At 47.5% G+C, this 22,124-nt stretch overlaps 1 protein-coding gene across 1 annotated transcript; it reads left to right on the top strand.

The window, feature by feature from the left end:
• On the top strand, positions 1–19,809 carry KCNMB4 (potassium calcium-activated channel subfamily M regulatory beta subunit 4). Its single transcript, XM_063324018.1, has 3 exons — positions 1–363; positions 9,714–9,841; positions 19,354–19,809. The coding sequence occupies exons 1-3, from the start codon at positions 25–27 to the stop codon at positions 19,520–19,522; spliced, it is 636 nt and encodes a 211-aa protein (XP_063180088.1). The 5' UTR covers positions 1–24; the 3' UTR covers positions 19,523–19,809.
• The last annotated feature ends 2,315 nt before the right edge of the window (positions 19,810–22,124 follow it).

The following is a 22,124-nucleotide window of genomic DNA, read 5'->3' as shown; positions in this document are numbered from 1 at the left end:
GCGGATGCCAGCGGCGACGGGGCGATGGCGAGGAGCCGGGCGGCTTACGAGTACACGGAGGCGGAGGACAAAAGCATGCGGCTGGGTTTCCTCCTCATCGCCGCCGGTTTGCTCTCCCTGCTGGGTTTGGGTTGTTGCTGGCTTCGCCCGGCGCTGCAGGAGAGGGGAGGAGGCGGCTCCGCCAACTGCACGGTGCTGGCGGTGCGGCAGCTCGGGGAGCGCTTCGCCTGCACCTTCTCCTGCGGGGCTGCCTGCCGGGGAACCGCCCGCTACCCCTGTCTCCAGGTCCTGGTCCGCACCTCCCGCTCCTCCTCCCCTGCCCTGCTCCATGAGGACGAGCGGCAGCTCCGCACCAACCCCAAGGTGAGACCCCGCGCTCACAAAGTCCGGGGTAGGCGTGGAGGGGGGGTGGGGGGGGGGTGTTAGACGTCCCGTAGGGCAAATCCTGCCCCCTCGCCGCGGTGCTGGGTGCCCTTTCGCTGCCCCTCGTTGCCCTCTTTTGGGGTCCGGGTCCCCTGCAGCCGCCCTCCGTTCGGGGTGCGGGTTTTTCCCTGATGGTGGGGAACGGATGAAGTCGCGGAGCATCTCTCCGAAATGCCCCTGTGCTGTTACTCAGCAAAAAGTATATGTATATGTATAGTATATATATATAAATACTATACATGATGCGCGTGTATATATATGGTGTGTGTGTATATATATAGCGTGTGTGTATAAATATATATACACGCTATATATAGTATAGTACTACACTATACTTTATAATATAGTATAGTATAGTATAACACTACAAACAGACACTCTCTCTGTCTATATATATAGATATAGATATAGATATAGATATATGTATATATTTGCCCCGAACAGCCCTGGGTTATCCTTCCCCTGGGAGCGCTGCTGCCTCAGTCCCAAGGCTCCCCGCGGGCGGCTCCGCTGCCGGTCCCCTGTCCCCAGTCCCCGGTCCCCTGTCCCCGGTCCCGTCCGCCCCGCCGGCAGCCCCGGGACGCCGGTGGGAAGCCGGGGAGAAACTCCTGCTGCCGGCGAGGAGGTCTGTCCCCCCGAGCGGTGACAGATGCTGATGCCCTGCGTGTCCCGGAGGGTGAGGGACGTCCCGGAGCGAAGAATGGGGAGCTTCCCTGAAACGCAAGCAGCAATTTTAACGGAGCCGCTGTGGATGTGGCGCTGGGGAGAGGGCTGCACCGGAACAAGAAGTTTCCTCGGTGCTCTTTTGATTCTTGAACTTCTCCATCACCCACATGAAAACAGACTGACCAGAAGTGCCTTTAAAGTTGCACCTTCTAGCAAACGAGGGTAGCCTGAAGGTAATGCGCGACTTCTGCTTTTTCTTTCTTTAAAGGCGGTTGCTCTGCTTTCTCCTTTTTCAGTTCATGCTGAGTAAAGCCCATCTTGCCAGCACGCTGCCTGAGTGGAAATTTTGTTAAATAGTTTCCAGAAAATAAAAAATGCGGCAGAACCACCCCCCGCCCTTCACCCTGAAAGAACATGAAAATTGGGGAGTGTATTAGAAAAGCAAATTTCAGCTCTTTGATTCAACCGAGATGTGGATGTAGCTCAGCGCCAAGGGTCACCCTAAGTGCGAGGCAAGGGTCTGCGTGCAGGGCCGGGGGAAAGACCCAGGGATGCAGTGCCACACTTGCGTGCCCAGTTTGGGATGTGCAGCCTCACGGCTCCGCAGTCATCGTTACACCAGCGTGGAGCGGCCCCTTGGAAGGTGGATTAAGTTGCAAGCTCAGTGTTTGCGGTTTGCTTCTCCCCCCTGCCCCCCCCCCCCCCCCTTGGCAGCTTGTGGGCTCAGAAGGGTTGCTGGGGCAAAAATCAGCAAAGCGAAAAGCAGGATAATAAGTCGGACAGGATTTGGATTAAATTGTTGGCACCACTCAGAAGCAATAGCGATGAAGCTGCAGTGCTGGATGCTGCCTGACAGCGAAGCGAATGAAACTTTGGCCTGTGAGGGACCTTTGCAAACTTCACCTTTCCCTGGGGGTGCTGCTGGCAGGCTCCCCACGGAGAGGGCTGTGGTTATGGAGAGGGGCACCATCAGCACCCAGTTGTCCGAGCACCAGCGCTTCTCTAAACCTCTCTCTGTCTTCGGGTGGGCTGGGGGTAGTTGGTGAAATGCCCTTTGGAGGTGGGGCAAAGGTGCTGTGTTGCTGCAGAGGGTGCGGCACGGCTGTGGCTGTCTCTGGGCATGGCCCGATGTCCCCGTTCTGGCCATCTCCAGCAGGGATGGGAGGTGGGAGGTGGGTTGCGAGCCGGGCCGCCAGCACACCTGGGCTTGGCAACTTTTGCAGCGTCCTCAGTTTAAGCAGAGGCTTTCAACTGCAGCGTCTCTCTGAGTAGTTAGAGTTTTTTGTTTTTACTTCTTGATCCTGGAATTCTACAAGTCTGGGTGGGAAGTGGAGGATTGTACCTGCCCTGGGGCTGGATTGCAGTTTCTGCAGGGAGGCACCCAGAGCTTCAGCAGCAATGGCCCTAAATGTCACTCAGAAGCCTATTTTAATTTAGTAATTGATAAGGAAACACCTTATTAATTGTGTGTTGGCAGCAGGTTGGACTCGCACGCTCTTGCAAATATAATCTGTTTTCTCGGGCTTGCACCTTGTGTCTCTAGGTGTGGGCTGTTTACCCGGGGATATCGATTGCTGGTGACTGAATCTGATTTACCAAATGAGACCAAGCAGAAAGGATGTAATTTTATTTTTTTGATGTAACTGCATTCTCTGGTGGTAATTGAATTTAACTAAGTAGAAAACAATGTAGAAAAAAGTGCACTCCAATTATTTTCCTTACCTTAAGGAGCTTATGTAAAACCAACACAAAATAAGAAGAAAAGTCGTTTAGGTCTCATTAGGAAAACGTACTCTTTTAAGTATGTTTTAATGAAGTACGTATAGCTGTCGCTTTGGTTTTCCCTTTTCCCCCTAGTTTAATGTCTGTGAGCTGAGCAGTTATACTCTCCTTTTAATTTTTGTATTAAAGTCTCACCGCCTTTAAAAGCTTTGGGGATTTTATGCTGTAACAGGTTAGTCATAGCAACGGAGTAGGAATCTGCTGGGTCTAATGCTCGGGATCCAGTATGTATTTATGAATGAACACTTAGGGAGCCGTTTAACCCTTCCTGTTTCCACCACCTTCTCGCAGCACACTTCCTTGTGGTCATGCAATTAGGCGTACAACACGTTAATCAGTGCCGACTAACTGGAAGGAAAAAAAAAAAGAACAATTTTGTTTTGAATATTCTTAAAATTTTACATTCTGTCTAGCCGCTTCTCTGTGTGGGGTAGCAATTCTTCCTATAAATCAATAGTACGGAAAAGGCGTACTTCAGGCTCCTTACACCGTGAAACAATACTGAATCAGCTGGCAGCTTCATTCTGCCCCCAAAATCCCCAGTGTATTGGACTAAAAATATTCTACTTTCTGTAGTAGAGCGGGCTGGTGTATAAACATATCGGCAGCTACGAATCCGTCTGTTCTAGCGAGGTTTAGCTGCAGGAAAAAGAAATTTATTTTTGTTTCTCTCGTGTTTCCTAAGATAATCACATCATTGTACAGCCCAGGATTCATTTGAGCTCTTAAAAGATTATATAGCTGGGTCAGAGTTAATCCAGAAATGTATATATAAAGCACCGGGCATGATGACATTTGGGTTCAGTCTGAGTGATTTGTGGGTTTCTTTTTTTTTTTCTTTAATTGTTGTCTCAGAGGAAGAAATTTCAGCAGAGGGATGGTAGCCTTTCTTCAGCTGCCTTGATAGCAATAACAATCTCTGAGATAAGGCTTAAGGGGGATTAATTCCCAATTTGTCGCTATCATTCTGGCCATCGAGTGCGTCGGCGGCACATAGAGCCAGCACGGGGACCAGGCTACAGGTTTGGTTGGGTAAAATGAGAGCGGAGTATGTCAGCTGCTAAAAAGATCTGCTTTCTGGCTTTTTAGACTTTTCCCTTTCTATGCTTAAAGTTAAGTGCAGGGCTCTTTTGATGAAGAAACTTTTAGGGGAGTGACTGGTGATCCTGATGTTAGCAGCTGTGCAGCAGGACCTGGTTGTCCCCCTCCCTGTCCCCGGGCAGAGGTGCAGAGCATCCAGCCGCTGCTCCTTGTCGGCGCTCTGCATCCGCAGGTGTTCCTGATGCACTTCTTTCTGTAACCACTCAGCCTGATGAGATGATGTACGGTTACCCCTTCTCTGCACTTGTAAATAGAATTGGTTTTGGGGTTTGGACTCTCCTAAATATGATCAACAACAGAGGAAGTTTAATACCCAACCCTACAATAATTTTGGGATGGTTTGGTGCATCTGGTGAAGCATCAGATCTGTGTTCAGGGTGGTGCCCATGACGGGCAGACTCTGCAGAGGCTGTCTAGCGATTCCTCTGGAAGCAGCCCCAGGTGCCGTGGATGAACTCCACCGCCCTCCCGTCTCACCTGGGGCACCCCTCGCTGCCTTGAGCCTCTGTGAGGGGTGGTGGGTTTGGCCACTCCCGGTGGGTTTCTCCTTGCTGACGGATGCAGTTGGAAACCAGACGCGATGCTCAGCTCCAGCTCCCTCAGTACAGTCAGCTGGGAGGGGGGCATTTTTTTGTTCTGACCGAGCGAGTCCCCCTGCTCATCTCCTGCCACCCTGCTCGGGATGGTTGTGGCAGTGCGTCCTCCCTTCCAGGACATGAAAATAACCGAGTAACGTGAGGAGATGCTCCCATACAAAGTTTGGAGAAGCTCATACATTGCTTGGTGTGGTGGGTTAACCCTGGCTGGATACCAGGTGCCCACCAAAGCCGCTCTGTCACTCCCCCTCCTTCAGCTGGGCAGGGGAGAGAAAATATAATGGAAGGCTCATGCATTGACATAAGGACAAGGAGACCACTCACCAACTACCATCACGGGCGAACCAGACTCAACTTGGGGAAATTAATTTGATTGATTGCCAATCAAATCAGAGAAGGGTCATGAGAAATAAAACCAAACCTTAAAACACCTTCCCCCCACCCCTTCCTTCTTCCCGGGCTCAACTTCACTCCTGAAGTCTCTGCCTCCTCCCCCTGAGCCACGCAGGGGGACGGGGAATGTGGAATGCGGTCAGTTCATCACACGTTGTCTCAGCTGCTCCTTCCTTCTCAGACTCTTCCCCTGCTCCAGCATGGCGTCCCTTCCACAGGAGACAGTCCTCCATGAACTTCTTCAACATGGGTCCTTCCCATGGGCTGCAGTCCTTCACGAACTGGTCCAGCGTGGGTCGCTTCCACAGGGTGCAGTCCTTCAGGAACAGACTGCTCCGGCACGGGGTCCTCCATGGTCTGCAGGTGGATATCTGCTCCACCATTAACATCCGTGGGTTGCAGGGGGACAGCCTGCCTCACCATGGTCTTCACCATGGGCTGCAGGAGAATCTTTGCTCCGGTGCCTGGAGCACCTTCTCCCCCTCCTTCTTCACCAAGCTTGGTGTCTGTAGAATTGTTGCTGTCGTATTCTCACTCTTCTCCTCCAGCTACTGTGTCCCAGCAGCTTTTTCCCCTTCTTAAATATGTTATCCCAGAGGCTCTACTGTTGTCGCTGATGGGCTCAGTCTTGGCCAGCAGTGAGTCCCTCTCAGGGCTGGCTGGCATTGGTTCTGTTGGACATAGGGGAAGCTTCTAGCAGCTTCTCACAGAAGCCACTCCTGTAGCCCTCCTCCAGCTACTGAAACGTTGCCATGCAAACACAATACACTTGGAGATCAGGAGTCGGCAATTGGTGGCTTTAGTGGTGTGTTGTACTTTTGCAATGATACTTATCTATAGTGTCCTTTCCACTCCTTCATTTCATCACAAGCTTCCCAACCTGCACAGCACACCATGTCGGGGCTCTCTGCCGTGCCAAGCGAATGATACGTGCTGTGTCCCGTAGTTCACCAGCAGCCAGGAGGACTGTCTTTGACAAGCTGCTTGGAGACTGAGGCTGGAGACTTGCTTCATAGTGCCATTGGTGTGTCTTCTGATGGGCTGACTCGCTTCTACTTTGGGCCCTTACGTCTGTTTGTGTTTGAGACTTTCTTGGTCTCATCTTGTAGACTGTGTCTTCCAGCCTTCAGACAGCTTGCCTCAGAGCCTACCAAGTCTGGCTTCCTTTTCATAAAAATGTAACTGAAGAAGGCAAGAATTCATCTTTGAAAAGCACACGATGCAACCTGGAAGCTAAACCATGGTCAAGAGTTCACACCTCTGTCCATTCTCTGTGATATGGAAGAATACCTGCTCTGATGAAGTGTTCAGAAGGACCGGGAATCTTCCCAGGCATCTGCAGAGACACTGGAGTACAAGAATCCAGCAGCAAACACAGATACAAATCGTACAAAATCTTGGTGGAAAGGTATATTAGCTGACATTTTTACTGAATTGAATCCTGAGTCATCTATCCAAACACCGGCTTTGATTGAAGGGGGAATATTATTAGCCTAATACTGATTTTGAGCTGTGTAATTGAGACTGTATTTGCGTTACATAATAATTTTATCATTGCTATGACATAGCGTAGGAGGTGCGATTATGGCACCGAGTATCAATAGATCCGCTGAAAAGGCCTCCGCTCCATTACATTTACGCTGAGTGTCTAATCTTAAGTGCTATTCTCCAACTTCATTGTAACTTTTTTAAGAAAAAAACATCAAAGAAATATAGAATGGGACCCTTCCACTGAAAATGGATGTTGCTGCACGAGCTGTAATTGAGCACAAGGCGTCCTAGCTTGCTCTCAAACACTTGGCATTTGTTTATGTTTTCATGGTAGGATTTCATGCTGTGTCTTGTGGGGGAGGACTGCAGAATTAACCTTTCAGAAACTGCCTGTTGCCAAAGGGGGAGGTCATTTCAGGCTCATACATCAACTGACAGCAGCGAAAGTTGCCAGGTTGTGATTCCCTTTTACCCGTGTGCTGACTGTGCTTTGGAGGGCGATAGAGCTGATCAAGCAAAGTCCCCAAGAAGTGTGCCTGGGATGCTGACAAAAGAGACATCCACTACCTACATGGATCAGAAGGGGCCAAAATGAACATCGGGTCAGTGGGAACTGTGCTGGCATCCTGGAGAGGCAGTCAAGCTCCAGTGTTCGTGCAGCAGGTGATAAGTCCACATTGGAGTTGGACTTTGTGCGTTCACTGTGGCTCAAGGCCTTCATGATGTTGAGGAGATGATTCAGGGTGACCCTTGGGATTCATATGATGATGATTTTGGCTTGGGCAGGGACCTCTCCTCTCTTCAAGACTGTTAATCCTTGACAGGCTCAAGCAATGTGGTCCCACAGATTTATGGCAAGCTCCTGTGTGTCTCCTTTGTGTTTTCCACATGAAGATATGCAAATGAATCCATCTTGTTTTCTGTCAGCTGTCATTGGGATTACTTACGTAAAGAGTCGTGTGAAGTTTGAGTTATGGAGAGTATATTCACTGCTTTCCCCAACTTCCAGGTGTCCCTCCCACAGGTGCTGGCAGTTCTCCCATACACTGTCTTGCCTTGGCATGGGGAAAGATGGACATGTTGATCAGGGAAGCTGTCTGTAGAGCCCTTTACATCTTCCAAATCAAGCAAAATCCCTGACCTGAAAAACTCCACTTTTAATAGCTTCCATTGAGCTAAAAGGGTAGGGACTGATGTAAAAAATTGCGAAGTCCTCTGTGATGGAGCTGTCCTTGGAGACTTACAGCCTTCTACTTGTCTGTTCAGATGGACATGTCTTGGGAAAAGAGATCTCTGCAGTTGTTTCTAAGCCTGAAACTCAGGGTGGGGATTAACAATGGGTCACCAGGTTGTGAATTTTGTGAAGGATTCACGTAATATCTGGGGGAGGTAGAAGGTCTCTGAAGGATCTGGAGAAAGTTTGGTCAGCAGAGTAGTGGTAGGGTGGTCACACTTTCACAGCAGAGGACAAGAGTAGGCTCAGCCACCAGGAAGAAGGATTTCAGAGGAAGCTGTGTACTGGAGCTGATACCACAGGAAAAGGAGTTCTCAAGATCACTGAGGAAATTTAGGCAGAAGAATGTATGGTGGTACCTGGTTGTTTTGTCTAGGTCTACATTTTGTGTGCTGGCAAAATAGTGATTGGTTTGGGGGACTCTGAATAAAGCCTATCTAATTCTGCTCTCTTGTATCCCTGTATGGCAAGAGTGTACCTAAAAGTTGGGGGCTTGAGGAAGAGCAAGGTGTAGATTACAGTCAGACGTAGGTAGTGAGAGAGATTGTCAGCTGTGCTGACAGAAGTGGTCAGGTTTAACACTATCAGGCCAATAAAACCCTGAGATTTCTCCCATCCCCCTGCAATGGCAAAGATTCAAGCTGTTATACGGTGGAGATGGATTTGTAGGTCTGTACAGGTTGGGTATAGCATTCAGTAGGCCCCTGAAACCTCACCAGATAGAGAGGGAGAGGAAGCGCTCACCAGGCACAGTGAGTCACGGTGGTCTTTATTTTCAGGTTAGAGAGGGTATCTCTCTCCTTGTTATTGCCTTCAGGACATTGTGAAGAAACTCGTGTTGTGGTCATATGTGTGGATCCCCTTAGGGGCTTCCTGTGCCCTGCACCTCCTGCTTCCTCATCCTGCCTAAGTAGGAGGCTTTAGCTACCTTCACAGTCACTTTTTTCTGCTTGCAGCTCGCAGTTTTAAAGGAATTAAAAATCTATGTGTGCACCTTGAGCCTTGCTGTCCATGCATCCTCCCGCGTGAAAAGCCTTTGTGTTATTCACGGATCAGTTAAGCTGTGTTACTCAGTTTGGTTCAGCATCTCCTGTAATGATCTCCTGTAACGATCTCCTGTAACGGTCTCCCGTATGGACGCCTGGTAACAAACGGAGGGATTGTGCTTGGTCACTGGGATCTTGATACTGCCAACACTGGGTTCAGTGGACTATTTGTTTTATCTTGTTTAGCTCCCCGTGGCTGGGAGGGAAGGGCGGTATGTCAAAGACGAGACTTGGAACAAAGTTGTGTGCACTGTGTGTGACCCAGAGTGGGGTCTCTGAGAGGCCAGTCCCAAGTGCGCCGAGCTGGGGGAGGGATTTCCCTTGATCAATTTGGGCTTTGAAGCAGATGTCTGGGCGAGATCTGCAGATAGCTCAGCTGCACACTCAACTCTAGTTGACTTCTCTACAGCAGAAGCAGATGCTGAACCTTTCTGCTGAAGTGGGGCTTTGAACTTTCTCTGCTTGTTTCCCCGTGTTGTAACAGCGGAAGAATACTTGTCTTTTGTCAAGGGAAATCAGCTAGGTATCAGATATCCCATCATCTGGGAAAGCTTGCTGGAATATTTTGGTTATTTGGTGCTAAACAGAATTTGTGATTATGTGCTTCACTGAAAATAGGAAGTAATTCAAATCCAAACCATGCAGCTGGCTAGGAATATGTCAAAATGAAAATGTCATTTTTACATTCATCGTGCAAAACCCCAAGGTGTTACGTGGCAGGTTGGTTTGATAATGGAACAAAACATGATAAAGCCTTTATTTTGTTTCTGAATGTTGGCATATTCTTTTCCAGTACCTGCAGGGAGTAACTAGCAATTCAAGTGAAGTTCAGCTAACTTTTCTTTTTTGTTTCTTTGGACCTTGTACTTACGCTTTTTTGCCCATTTCAGTCACATTGGTATCATGAGGAAAATGCGGAGGAAGTAATGCCCCGTGTTCTTGAGTGCAGAAGTAACTCTGTTTTGCAACGTGTGTTGGCAGTGTTCGTACATCCCGCCCTGCGCAAGAGACGATCAGGAGAACTCTGAGAATGTCACGTACAAGCAGAAATACTGGAAAGAGAAAGTGGGTTCGCAACCATTTACGTGCTATTTTAACCAGCACTTGAGGTGAGTAATCTACATTTGCATAGGCAGAAGTGCTTATGCATCTGTTTAACAGCTGTCCGTTCGTTCTGTTTGAAAATGTATATAAACGCATGCATATGTGTATACACACACACTCAGATAGTGATGTGGTTTATCACACGGAGTTTAGTGCAGAACTTTGCAAAACAACTCCTTTGATGAAAAGCTACATAGAAAGCAGAGAAGCGTTTTTACCGCTTGAAGTAAAAATATAAAACTCTGAGGAAAGTTTCCCTTAAAACATGTAATTTTAAGGCAAAAAGCATCTTGGCTTTTAACACTCAGATGGAAAATTTATGGCTTGGATATTAACGTTCCTTCCCTCTGTGGAAGAGAAATCCTACTGTGTTCATGAGGGGCTGGAAGAAAAGGGGAGATCAGTAAATAGTACAAACCAACTCAAGAATTGTGTTCATGGAGGATTAATGAATCAGATACGTGTAATAAATGCTCACAGAACTGCCAGTTTTCATACGTGCTTGCGGAGTAGAAAGTTGTAACTTAAAGCATCTCCTCTTCTGTTTTGATTCTTACTTTGACTTCCGATGTCAATGCGACTTATGCGTGTATAAGGGTGACGTGTGGTTTCCTTCCTTCAGTAAATGGGAAGAGGAGGGTGTCTTTTTGCCTGTCTCTTTCTGATGATGACATGCTGGGAAATAAAAGGTGGTGTGGCGGCAGCATCTTACTGTTACCACAGTGTGCAGGCTCCCTGGGAGGACTTGGAAGAACAGCAATGATTGGGATGATGGGTCCATGTAGACAGGGAGGCGGAAAGAGAATATTTAAGATCTCCAGATGAGCCAAGTTTTATATTCCAATTCTGGAGGCATGTGACACTAGCTTAATTTGATCAGCATGAGCAATTTTGGTAGAGCTACGGAGACTGTTCTTGGTTGCTAAGCACTCAAATGAATGCCACATTGGGAACTAAAGGAGGAGGTTGGTCCTACTCCACCAGCACCTGGAAGTTAAATAGATGAGGGACACCTAGGCGGGAATAGCTTGGTGCTTGCTAGTACAATTCATGCCTCAGTGTGAGAGTGTTGGCTTCAGATATTTAAGCTTATTAAGACACACAGGAGGAAAATGGATGCCCGTGTGTACTTGGAGGAACCAGGGAGCTGAAGAAGGGTGGCAGGCAGAGACATGCCTAGCTCTCTTGTCGGTGGCCCACTGAATGCCTTGGGGGTTTCAAGTTTGTCTTAGGCTGGCTATGATTGTTGTCCCCTCCCTGGAGAAACCATAGATCTAGTGGGAGTGCCCAGGATGACAGCCTGTTGTCCCTGGTTAACTCTTTGCAGAGGGAAACCACCAATGCTTTGTAGCAAAAACTAGTTGTTTCTTATAGTGGGGACGGAAACATTGTCTACAGCATGCAGGAGTTAAAACTTAGGGCACCCTGTGCAGTGACATCAGACCTGGCAGGGACCTTCTTGCTCCACAAGGTGCCAATGCTTGTGTCTGCTAAGCAGAAGCTGTGTGATGATTTTGGCTTCTCTGGGCTGGCAGGTGCTGCCAGTTCCCCGCGCTGCCGAGACCTGGGACCTGCAGCAGCCGCTGCCGGAGTGAGCAGGATCGTCAGAAACATGGGATCTTCTGCAGGAGACTTCACGGCTGGGATTCATCTGAGCTGGGGTGGACAAATGCTGTGAAAGTCAGCTTTTATAGTCAGTGGAGAGAAATAGGAGCCTTTTATCTTACCCCAAAATAAACACCTAATACAGGTCAGATGCCCAGAGATGTTTATTTCTCGCCTGTAAAGGAGCTTATGGTGATCTGATCGGGTGCAGGCACCTAGGTGGTAGGTGTCCAGAGTTAGTTGAGCTGGTTTGCACATCACATCTGTAGGTGAAGAAAAGGCAAAATTTTCTGAGGCTACATACTGCCTAGGGTCTGCCATTTATGTAGGTTGACGCTGAGGAATTGTGCAGCACTTGGGCAAGGATTTTTCCTTAGAGTTGCTGCATCCTATACTGTTAAATGTTCTTGCCAAATGCAACGGCTGTCTTGAAATGCTGCCTTTTGCTGATCATACAACAATTTATATACAGCAGAAGAGAGACTCACTGCCAGAGATACTTAAAGATAGTCTAAGCTGAAATGTGTACACCATCTATTTTCTTCTGGAGATAGGAATAAGCTTTGAGAGATAAGTTTTGCTGACTAGGAATGTGCTTGCTTAGGTATACTTTTAGAGCTATGATGACTAAACTGCTTGTGAAGCAGTAAGAAAACACACAAACTGAGGAAAAAATCTGTTCACTTCAAAACAGAAGTGTGCATATTTTCTGTCGGTATTTTTTAAACTGTGTGGATGAGCCAACTCTTCTGTGTCAGTCTGTATAAAACATAGAATATAGTGGTAGATTCCTCGGGGGGCTAGTACTTGCAATATTAATACTGTCTCTTTTGAAATGGCAGAATAAAATTCTAGGTATATATCTAGGCAAGGAGTGGACATCGTCTCCTCTTCATCAAACTTACTTTAGCACCATTGTCAGAATCGTTGCTGCACGCAGAGCGCACTGTTAGGTGACACGTCCCTTCAGTCTGGTGAAGCACGTTTCAACAGGCTGCTTTGAAAAGCAGAAGTGATGCCGCTTGTACAGCTCAAACTTATACAAAATGGGTGAGAAGCAGACTTAGCAGTTTCCTTCATTCTCTGTTAATATAAATAGAGGCCCAGCACAACTAGCCATCTGACATTTATCTTAGGGAACCAAAGCATAGCTTAGCTTGGAGCTCAGCACTTTACTGAAAAGCGAGGTTTTGCTTTTCCACTGTAGGTGCGTACCTTTAGTGTCTCACTCTTCTCTGGCTAGCCTTGGGCCAAGTGGTGCAAGCTGCATGGGAAAGTGGCTTTTCCCGACCTCTGGTGAAGGTGCCTGTTTGTTGGCACGATGATACTCTGGTCTGTAGGGAGCCCTGCCCAGCAGAAACCAACCCGCAGTGTTTCAGAGCACAAAATAAATGGAAAATTCAGGTAAAGTTCTCAGGCTGTTGCCAAAGGTTTGGGAAGGTGCTGAGGTCTAGTGCTTCAGTTTTCATCCATCTCACACCAAGTGTCCCAGGGAGTCTGTAGTCACAAACACATGCAAACAAGGGTCACAGCTGCATGCCCTGAAGTGGGAGGCCTGCGGGAACGGGTGGGATGGGGGACATCCTGTTGCTTTATTTCTTCGTGTTCCAGGTCTCACTGGCATCAACAACAAGAACAAAGAGAAACCAAAATCTACGTCAGCTCAGACCCCTCAGTCTCATGCCATGCAGAGATAGGTAGAGCAACATATCTCACTTTATTTCTCATTAGTGGCTCGTTTATGTGGCATTATTGCTTTTTAGCTCTGGGTTTGTCCAGTACGGCAAGAATGCTCTGGGGTTCCTTTGCTGCAGCGCAGCAGATGAGCCAGCCAGGCTTTATACTTCTCTGTGTTTGCTGCAGGATGCTGTACACAAATTCACCTGGGATTTGAAGAGCAGACACTGTCTGGTGATCAGTGACCCCCTGTACGGTGTTGGGGTACCCTGCAGGCCATTTATCTGGGAATAATCCTCTGCAGAAGCCAAGGGTGCTCAGGTAGTAGGGCTGCTCATTCATAAATGGTGGAAGAGAAATATCGGTTTGCTCTGGTAATTCACAAAGTTTTCTAAATTAATTCCCTCTGGTCCCCCGAAGATATTGTTGCTATTTCCTATCCTTTCTGTTAGGATAGCACTGCCCCTGCGCGCAGCCGTCCAGCTGAGGATCTCTGTCTCTTGAAACAATAGGGGAAAAGAAATACTGATGAGTGCTTTTCATAGTGAAGGGATGTGAATAATTGTGGGGAAAATAAGCGTATGCAGATTGTAAACATCTTTAAATCCGGATCATTTGAATACAAAAAGCTATTTGTAAGGTTTCCCTATCCCATGCCCCCGCCTCTGCCAGCTTTCGCTGTGTCACATAAATTGCACAATGTGGTGCACAAGTGATGACTGGAATGTTTACATGCCTGTAACTTTTTGGTCCTACATGACTTCCTGGTAACCCCTGCACTGCAATTCTTACCATGATGCTCAGTAATTGCTCCGAAGGCTCTGATGGAGGCCTGCTTTATCCCGTGTCTCTTTGAACTGCTTGGCAGCGCCTAACAGGGATGTGTTGTGTAATGCAACAACTAATCCAGTTACCCCTGGTCGGAGCCCCGCAAGGCTCCAGCCCTGAGCTCAAAGTCCTGCTAAAAGTAAGTACTGGTTTCACCTTTTAGCAATGAAAACACAATAGTTCCCTCCTTGTCTGTTCAGTGAAAGGGAAAGGTATGTGTTCAGAGTTAAGGTAGAGACTTCTTTAAGGCTTCTTTTTAGTTTGTTTGTTCTTCTTTCGCTGTGGGGCTGCTGCTGGGCAGTGGTGGTGGTGGTGCACAGTGGCCATCACCATTTGCAGCAGAACCAGGTCTCGATGCCTGACCAGGGCTTGAAAGTATTCAGTATTTTTTTCCCCCACTAGGTCTCTCTTTTGCCCCTGCCACTGTTTTGTGCACGGATAACTGGTGTTAGGCGTTTGGGTGCATCCCCTCGAGAGGCTTTGCATTTACTGGAGAGCTGAATGGCAGCATCGCTAGAAACAAGAGATGGTCTGTAACCGAGCTCAGGGGGTAGCTCGTCCCCTAAACTGATGCTGTCAACGTGATGGATAACAAACAGCCTGGAAGGAGTGAAATACAGCCTCTGTAGGCTAACCTGTTAATTAATCACTAATGACTTTGCTGTATTTAGTTCATCTGACTAATTCTGACTCTAACTCCCTCTATCTCCTCCTAATTTTTCCCCAGTCTTTAGTTTAGGACCTTGCAGATTTTAGCCTGTCACAGATCACCTGAGAACAAATACAAACATGTTTATTCTTCAGGTTTTTAGCTAGATGGCCTCCCAGGCCCTCACTCACACTGCCCACCCTGACAGTCCCTGGCTGGCAAGCCAGGACTTGTAAGTCTAGCTTGCAAGATACCCGCCTTGTGCCTTCCTACCCCTCTTTCCAAGGAACAAGTGGAAACCTGGGGATGAGCCCAGTTACCTCATTCGCAGGGCACAGAATATGGGTCCATGATGAACCCCCAAGCCCCTGCGGTTACCTCTGCGCTTCTCCTGCAGAGCTGCAATGCCGTCAGGGCTGCAATGTTCCTCCTGCAGAGGACATTTGGCTGCCCGGCCCCCACTCCTCAGGCTGCTCTTACCATGGACTTACAAGTCCGGTATAAGTCATGTGCCGCTGGGGTGTTTTTCCTGCTCAGGGATGTTTTCCTCTGCCTGGATGGTCCTTTTCGGGTTGCATTGGCCAGCTCGGTTGCATGGGCTCCCTGCCAGCACCAGCCCAGGGTCTCATGCACATCGTGAGGCTGCAGCAGGGCTGATTTTCTCTCCTCGCTTTGGAAGCTGTTATTTGCCATTGTTTGCAATCTCAGCACCAAAAAGCAGATGTAAAAGGAGTTTTCTTGTAAAAGAAAATAGTAAACATTTTCTTTTTCAATAACGCTTCTTCAGGTATTTCCCTCTGTTGTAAAAGCAGCATCTCAGTGGTACCCTCTGCTGCCATTACACCCTCTAGGCTGTTTTCCAGAGCGCTTTCCGTAACTGCTGTCAGCTCCAGTGATGGATCTGCAGGGAAGGGCTCCTCAACAGGGCACTGCCAAGCCCAGGCTCCCGTCCTCCGCTGCCTCCTCCCGCTGCCCCAGCACTCCCCAGTGCTCTCCCCTGCGCCCTGCAACATCTCTGTGCGGGTCAGCAGATGCAGGAAAGAGGAGCTGGTCCTGATGGGAGAGGGAGGAAATCGTATGGATGCAAAGAAATGGTATTACATGCTGCCAAAGTTGATCTTTATAAGTTTCCGTGGGCTGTTACAGGCAGATAACCAGGACGTTGCCATACAGGAGTGTGCCGTCTGTCTGCCGGCAGCGCTGTCTGCATTTATTGGCTTTTCTCATTCAGTCCTGGGGTCCAGCAGTGCTTATCTTATTTGGGATAAGATAAACACCAGCTGAAAGCACAGTAGCTCTTCCAGAATAACCACAGTGATTAAACCAAGTAGAAGCAAGGCTGAGATTCTTCCCACCACTTTTTGTCACCCAGAGTCACTACTGAGAGGCTACATCCTGGAGGGTCCCTGAGCTCTCCTGTGTGCCGGGTCACCCTTCAGGAGTTCTTCTCCCTCCCCTTGACTAAAGAAGGGCATTTAATGTCTTAAATGGGGTGCCAATAGTCATTTAATGACATCTGAGGGGAGGACCCAGTCACGACTTGATACATTGTCTGAAGAGATGCTGCGAGCAGCTGACAGTGCAGCTGCAGTTGCACACCTTCTGCCATGTAGGAATTACACAGGGATTTTTGCTGTAGCTAAGAATAGCGGTAATATCCATCGGAACCCAGACCTCATCCTGAGGCTTCGTTAAATACCTCTGTAAGTCTTTGACTCTGTTCCAAAAGGGAAACTCTCTTAAATTACTAAGTTGCAAGAGTTACAGTCACACCTATAATGAGTGTTTGGCATCCGTCGCTGCTGCCTTTGGTGCAGATGTTTTCTAAAATATCTAAGATTCGATAAAAGAATATCATGCTCTCCTCAACCATACTTTCTTTTCTTTAACTGAATCAAATTTTCTGCTTTCTTCGCTTGCCCCTTATTTTTGAAATCTTTGATTAGTATCCGTTTTAAAAAAATACTTAAAAATCACTGGTAAGCTGAGAGCTGCGAGGACTGAATGCTGCCTACTTATGGCCTCCTTGCCATTTAGCACTCTGTTATTCACAGAAGATGATACAGTAAATATGAGGGAAGCAGTATTATACCTCCTGTGAAAGGATTTTTCTGTTTAGGTGCTGTCATTTGTATGGCATAGACTGGTGGGTTTGTGCCCATAAAGTTAATATTATTTTATTCAATTTATGGTCTCCACATGTGCCTGATTACGTGGCTGGAGGATTTTGGTTGAGCAGACTTCACGTGTTCCACTATTGAGTACACCTGGGTTTCTTTTGATCATTTTTTATGTTGCTGAGTTTCAACTTTTATATAGCTGAGCTGCTCATAATCAAAGTCTTATTCTGCTCCTTACTACACAAATATAGAGAGACAGGTGATTCTGGCACCGGGGACTTACAGACTGGCACGGCACAGAGGAAGCTCCACACAACAGTTCTGGGGGATGTCGTGGGCAGAGTGAATAACTTCACTTGTAAGAGAGTAGTGAAATGTTTATTAACATAAAACAGTGATTTAACAAAGTTAGTAGTGAATGCGACAGTGTTTTACGAGATTCGATGCCAGGGTACACTTGATTATTTACTGCATAGAGGCCAGGGTCAGACAAGCTCTCAGGGAGACCCTCCCGTTGAGTCACGAGGTTCGGAAAGGACTCCCTTGCTTTCTAAACTCCTTCTCAGAGAGGAGTCTAGGTGCGGCTGGATCCAATCCTAGTCCCAGACTTGGTCAACGGTTTATGTCTAAAGCGCAATCAATCCTTGTATCACTTAGCTAAGATTTCAAAGTTTAGCATGCTATTAGTCACTTACCGAGAATCTGCTGCGGCAAGGAATCTCTCAACCTCGAGGAGAAGGACCTTAAGCGAGCGTCCCCACTCAAGGGGAGACCCTGTCGTGCAGCCCACTGCTGTGCAGGAGAGCTCAAAGGGCTCTTGGGCTGTCCGCTATTTATGGAGTAAGGGAATTGACCTAAAGTCATATTCGCATGGGAACAAGATACCTAGGTCCCCACTCCAGACAGTGTTTTGGTTATGTTGCCAGCCATCTCCCACAGTTCAAGTGCAACTCATAACAACTCCTGCTGATGGCCATGGCTTGAGCAGGAGCCGGCGGGGGGGGAAAGGGGAGAGCACACCGCCACAGGGGAGAGACCCGCAAATGCAAATGAGAGTGCAATTAAAAGCGGGGATCAGGTGTAGCCTGGCGGTCTGGCTCCACCTACTCCGTAAAGTGGATAAAACCCTGTAGATTAGCAGGTATCTCCGTTAACTAACTTCTCAGTGAAGGAAAAAAGAATGTCATCTTGTTTCCCCTACAGGGAATATTTTCTTAGTGCTTCTTTCTGATCAGGACCAAGCTTTGGGGGAGAGACAGCACAGTCATCGCCCAGGTATCTGTTCCCATGTGCACCATCTTAGGAGAGCTTGACAACCTGGCTGGATGAGCCTGGGTTGCCAGGATTTTAGGCTGTGAGGCTTGTTGCTCCAAGGAGTGTTGGGTAGCATTGATGAAGCAACGTGGGATGGGAGCGTTCAACGTGAATGAGGACCAATATGAGTCAGGACTATATATATTTTCCTAATTAGAGAAAGTTCTGTTTCCTTCCTTTGCAGACAGTTTTCCAGAGACTCTGTGCCTCTGGCTGTAGATGGGAAAGCAGCAGCAAAGTGCAAATTCCATGAGACTGATTTATTAACTCTGTTAAACTACAGGGAGAGCGGAAAGATACAGAGACGAGGAAAGCCTGCCATCAGATTTCCCAACCAACTTCCCAGACTTGGAGCAGGCAGATGGACACCTGATCTTTCAGGCACAAGGCATGGCTGAATTTCCAAGCCTCTTGAGATGCCTCCTCCTTGCTATTCTCCTTCTGCCTCTGTTTCCCTTTGGAAATGCATAAATTCATTACAGACCCGGCTGTGATTGTGTGTTAGATGATGCTGTTGGTGGAGACACTGGAGGTCAGATCTTCAGGGGAGGCTCCCCAAAGTGTCACTGTAGGAGCGTACTCAAGTCCACTGAGCAGCTGGTGTTTGCAGTACCAAATCGCAGCTTATTGCTGAAGTAGCTTCTGCTGGGAAGAAGCCGAATCAGGAGCCTCTGGTATGTAGGGGCCAGACAGGAGTGCTCCTGGGGGTAGGTTTTGTGCAGACCCCTGCTCGCTGGTGGAGGGGTTAGCCAGCTGGGTTAGCCTGGGCCACCAGCAGTGCAGCACTTAGGACCGGGACTGGGTCTCCATCCAGATCCAGACCACAGCCAGGGCTTCATCAGGAGCCTCCATGTAGCCCCATGGACACATCAAGGCTCGAAGCTAAAAGGGAAGTTTAATTGCATCTTAAATGCATTGCACGGTGTCTGATGCCATATGAGGTAGATATGTATAACTGTTGCCTTGGATTATGTTTTCATTGGAGTAGTTTTTCAATCCACAGTGTGATATTGTATCTCTCATGGCTATTTATGATGATCATAACCCCTGGAAGACCTAAAGTAACGATGCTTTTTTTATTTATTTTTTTTATCTGAACGAGCCTCTTAGCCTGTAAAAGCTGCAAGTGGAAAGGCCTCACAGCCTGCTATGAGTGCTGGTGATAGATGGGCAAAGCAGTGAATGAAATTGCCCACTTAATCATTTTCTAATGCTGTTGCAAATAAAACATATTGTTTCCAAGGCAGATGCTTTCCACTTATGATGAATTGATGATGTCAAGTTGCTTTATATTTTCTCCCTCTTCTGTTCCTCCTCTTCACAGGCCAGATGACGTGATGCTGAAGCGCACCCATGATGAGACAGTCCTCTTGCACTGCTTCCTCTGGCCTCTGGTTACATTCCTGGTCGGAGTCCTCATCGTGGTCCTGACCATCTGTGCCAAGAGCTTGGCTGTCAGGGCAGAGGCAATAAAAAAGAAGAAGCATTTGTAAATGGCAAGGCTGCTGATGGAAAAAAAACACCTGCAAGAAGGTCTCAAGTGGGGCAACTCAACACACCTGCAGGTCTGCGGGGCACCCAGCTGCGCCTCCTTCCAGTGTCTCATCTGGCAGTGGAGTTGCTCTTGCCTCAGGATTATTCTTGGGGAATGCCCCCATGAAGCGTCAGCTAATTGCTTCTTCTGCTATGACAGTAAATAAGTATATTCTACCAAAAAAAAAAAAATCTACACTGCACCAAATATCCTGTGCGCTGTTAGTCCTGAGCAACAGCTACCCAGGTCCCAGTGGTATTAAGAGACAGTTTATAAAACCCCCTGATGTTGCTCATTTCATCTCCACAAAGTGATCTTTAGTATTGTTTAATACTAAATATTTAAAATATTTACTTTATGATAGACTGTGTTTCCAAAATAATAAAGTTTGGTTGCTTGGGTTTTTTTTAACCTTTGTTTTGTTTGTGGTTTTTGTTTATTTTTTTTAAGAAAAAAGCTTTAAGACAAAAATAACTGTGCTGGTTTTGTTTTTTTCACTGTGTAGAGCTTCATTTTGAAATTCAAACTTTAACTTCTGTCTAGACAAAATCCTTCATCATCACCTGTTCATTGTGAAGAAATGTAGAAATCTGTCAGAAATACACCTCCAAAAAACGAATCAGTTATTGGAAAAGGTGATTAAATACTGGACCTAAATTTATTGCCTCGGTGGTGTTCAGTCCCTAGTTTTTCTTGTCCCCTCTCAGTTACCCTCTTCACCAAAATGCTCTCAGGAGGAAGGATTTGGAGTCGTTTTACACGAATGTGTTTTACCAGTGATTTCCCCAAATAATGGAGTGTCTGAGCGCTTGCCAAGGGGAGCCTGTGGGCTGTGGTGTGATGGATGTCATTGGGCTCCAGGGATGGCTGGAGAAGGACATCAACTGTTAGCAGGGCTGTGGGTGTTTGCTGCTGAACTCGCCATCCCAGTCACACCAGCTCCAGGCAGGGTCCCTCCAAGGGGATGCTCCAGAAAACACAAGGCAGAGTGGGCACAGTGTCTTGCTGGGTGGCCTCTTTCTCCTCGTCCCAGCTCCTTGCTGTGTGCAATGAGAATACTGGCCCTAGTCTTCAACTCGATCAGGTTGCTCAGAGTCCCATCCAACCTGACCTTGAATGTTTCCAGGGGTGGAAACCACCTCTCTGGGCAACCTGTTCCAGTATTTCACCACCCTCATCGTAAAAAAACCTGGCCTTGGAGCACAGTTTCCCAGAGCATATCCACTGTGAGCTGTAGTCAGGGGGTGAGACCAGAGAAGCTTTGTGGCACCCGTCCTCGCCTCCGCAGGGCTGCACGCCCCTGGGACCAGCTGTGCGGCTTTGCAGGGCTGGCACGCAGCAGAGAAGAGAAGCCACGTGGCTCAGTCAGGAGAGTGAGTCCCTCAGCGTGTGATTACTGGCACAGCATTTTAATCTACATTAACAATTCTGCAATTCTAACCATACTGTTCATTGTACTAATCTCTGATATTCTTAGTATTATGTTTAAATACCTTGTGTTTCGTTGTGCTTTTAACACATAGGAGAGGTATTTCTTCAGAATGCGAAAAATGCTAGATTTGAAAGCCTGAAAGCTTTGTTGGCATAAGCCACAGTGACAAACCTGCTTCTATTGCCCAGTCTCCATCTCAGATTAATTGTATTGTGTGCTTATGAATTGATTTCCATACGGCTTGTTATTTTGTAAACTTGTATGTGTTGTGGTGCCCAGTGATGAGGGTCGTTCCCCACTCCTCTGCTTACTTCCTATATGACTTTTGGAGAGTCCTCTGGTCCCAGTTGACACTGGGATAGCAGTTCCTTTGGAGGAAGTTAAGGAAATCTGTTTGTGGAGGTAGGACCTTGATGCTTCTTGGCTAGTTACTCTGTATGAAAGATCTGATTAACGTTGGTTGCACATGTTCAAGCACTTCCAGTTTTGTGGGTGAAAAAATGCTGCTTGCATGAAAAATTCCCAATTCTCTGTGTTAAACCTCACCCCTTTGGAGGTGCCTGTTGTCAGGATCACACAGGTACCCTCTGTCTCAACCCCCCGAAAAGGACAGCACCGGGTATATTGGATGATGAAGAGAGGTAGTGACTTCTCAGCCTGTCAAATGAAAGCTGGCCGGCTTCTGGAAGTGCTGTCCTGCAAAGGACACGGCATTTGGTTTCACTCGTGTCTCGCTGCTGTGGCCTCGCTTGCGTCCTCTGTGATTCTCTTGCCTTGGCAACCCACAGGACTATTGCACATGTGCATCTGGTTTTGGGGAGTTGATGACTATATTTTATATATATATAAAAATATATATATTATTTTTTCACACTCTGTAAATCATAGAAAGCTGCTGCAGTGGGGTGGTTTCGTTGTCTGGGTAAGGTGGTGGCAAGTTCCCCTCATCTATTTCACCTTGGTAGCTTCTTATAGGTAAGGGGAATAACCCTGGTTTTCTGCATATGTACATCCTTTGTTTTCCCAAGGGAGAAGGAAATACGCGGTGACACAGATTCATCATGGATTTTTTTAAGCCAGTAGCTTGGGACTCACAAATCCAGATTAACGAAATCCTCTCTAGCTTTGC

The sequence above is a fragment of the Chroicocephalus ridibundus genome, chromosome 1, assembly GCF_963924245.1.
Source record: "Chroicocephalus ridibundus chromosome 1, bChrRid1.1, whole genome shotgun sequence".
Lineage (NCBI taxonomy): Eukaryota > Metazoa > Chordata > Aves > Charadriiformes > Laridae > Chroicocephalus > Chroicocephalus ridibundus.
This window is presented reverse-complemented; position numbering and strand designations above follow the sequence as displayed.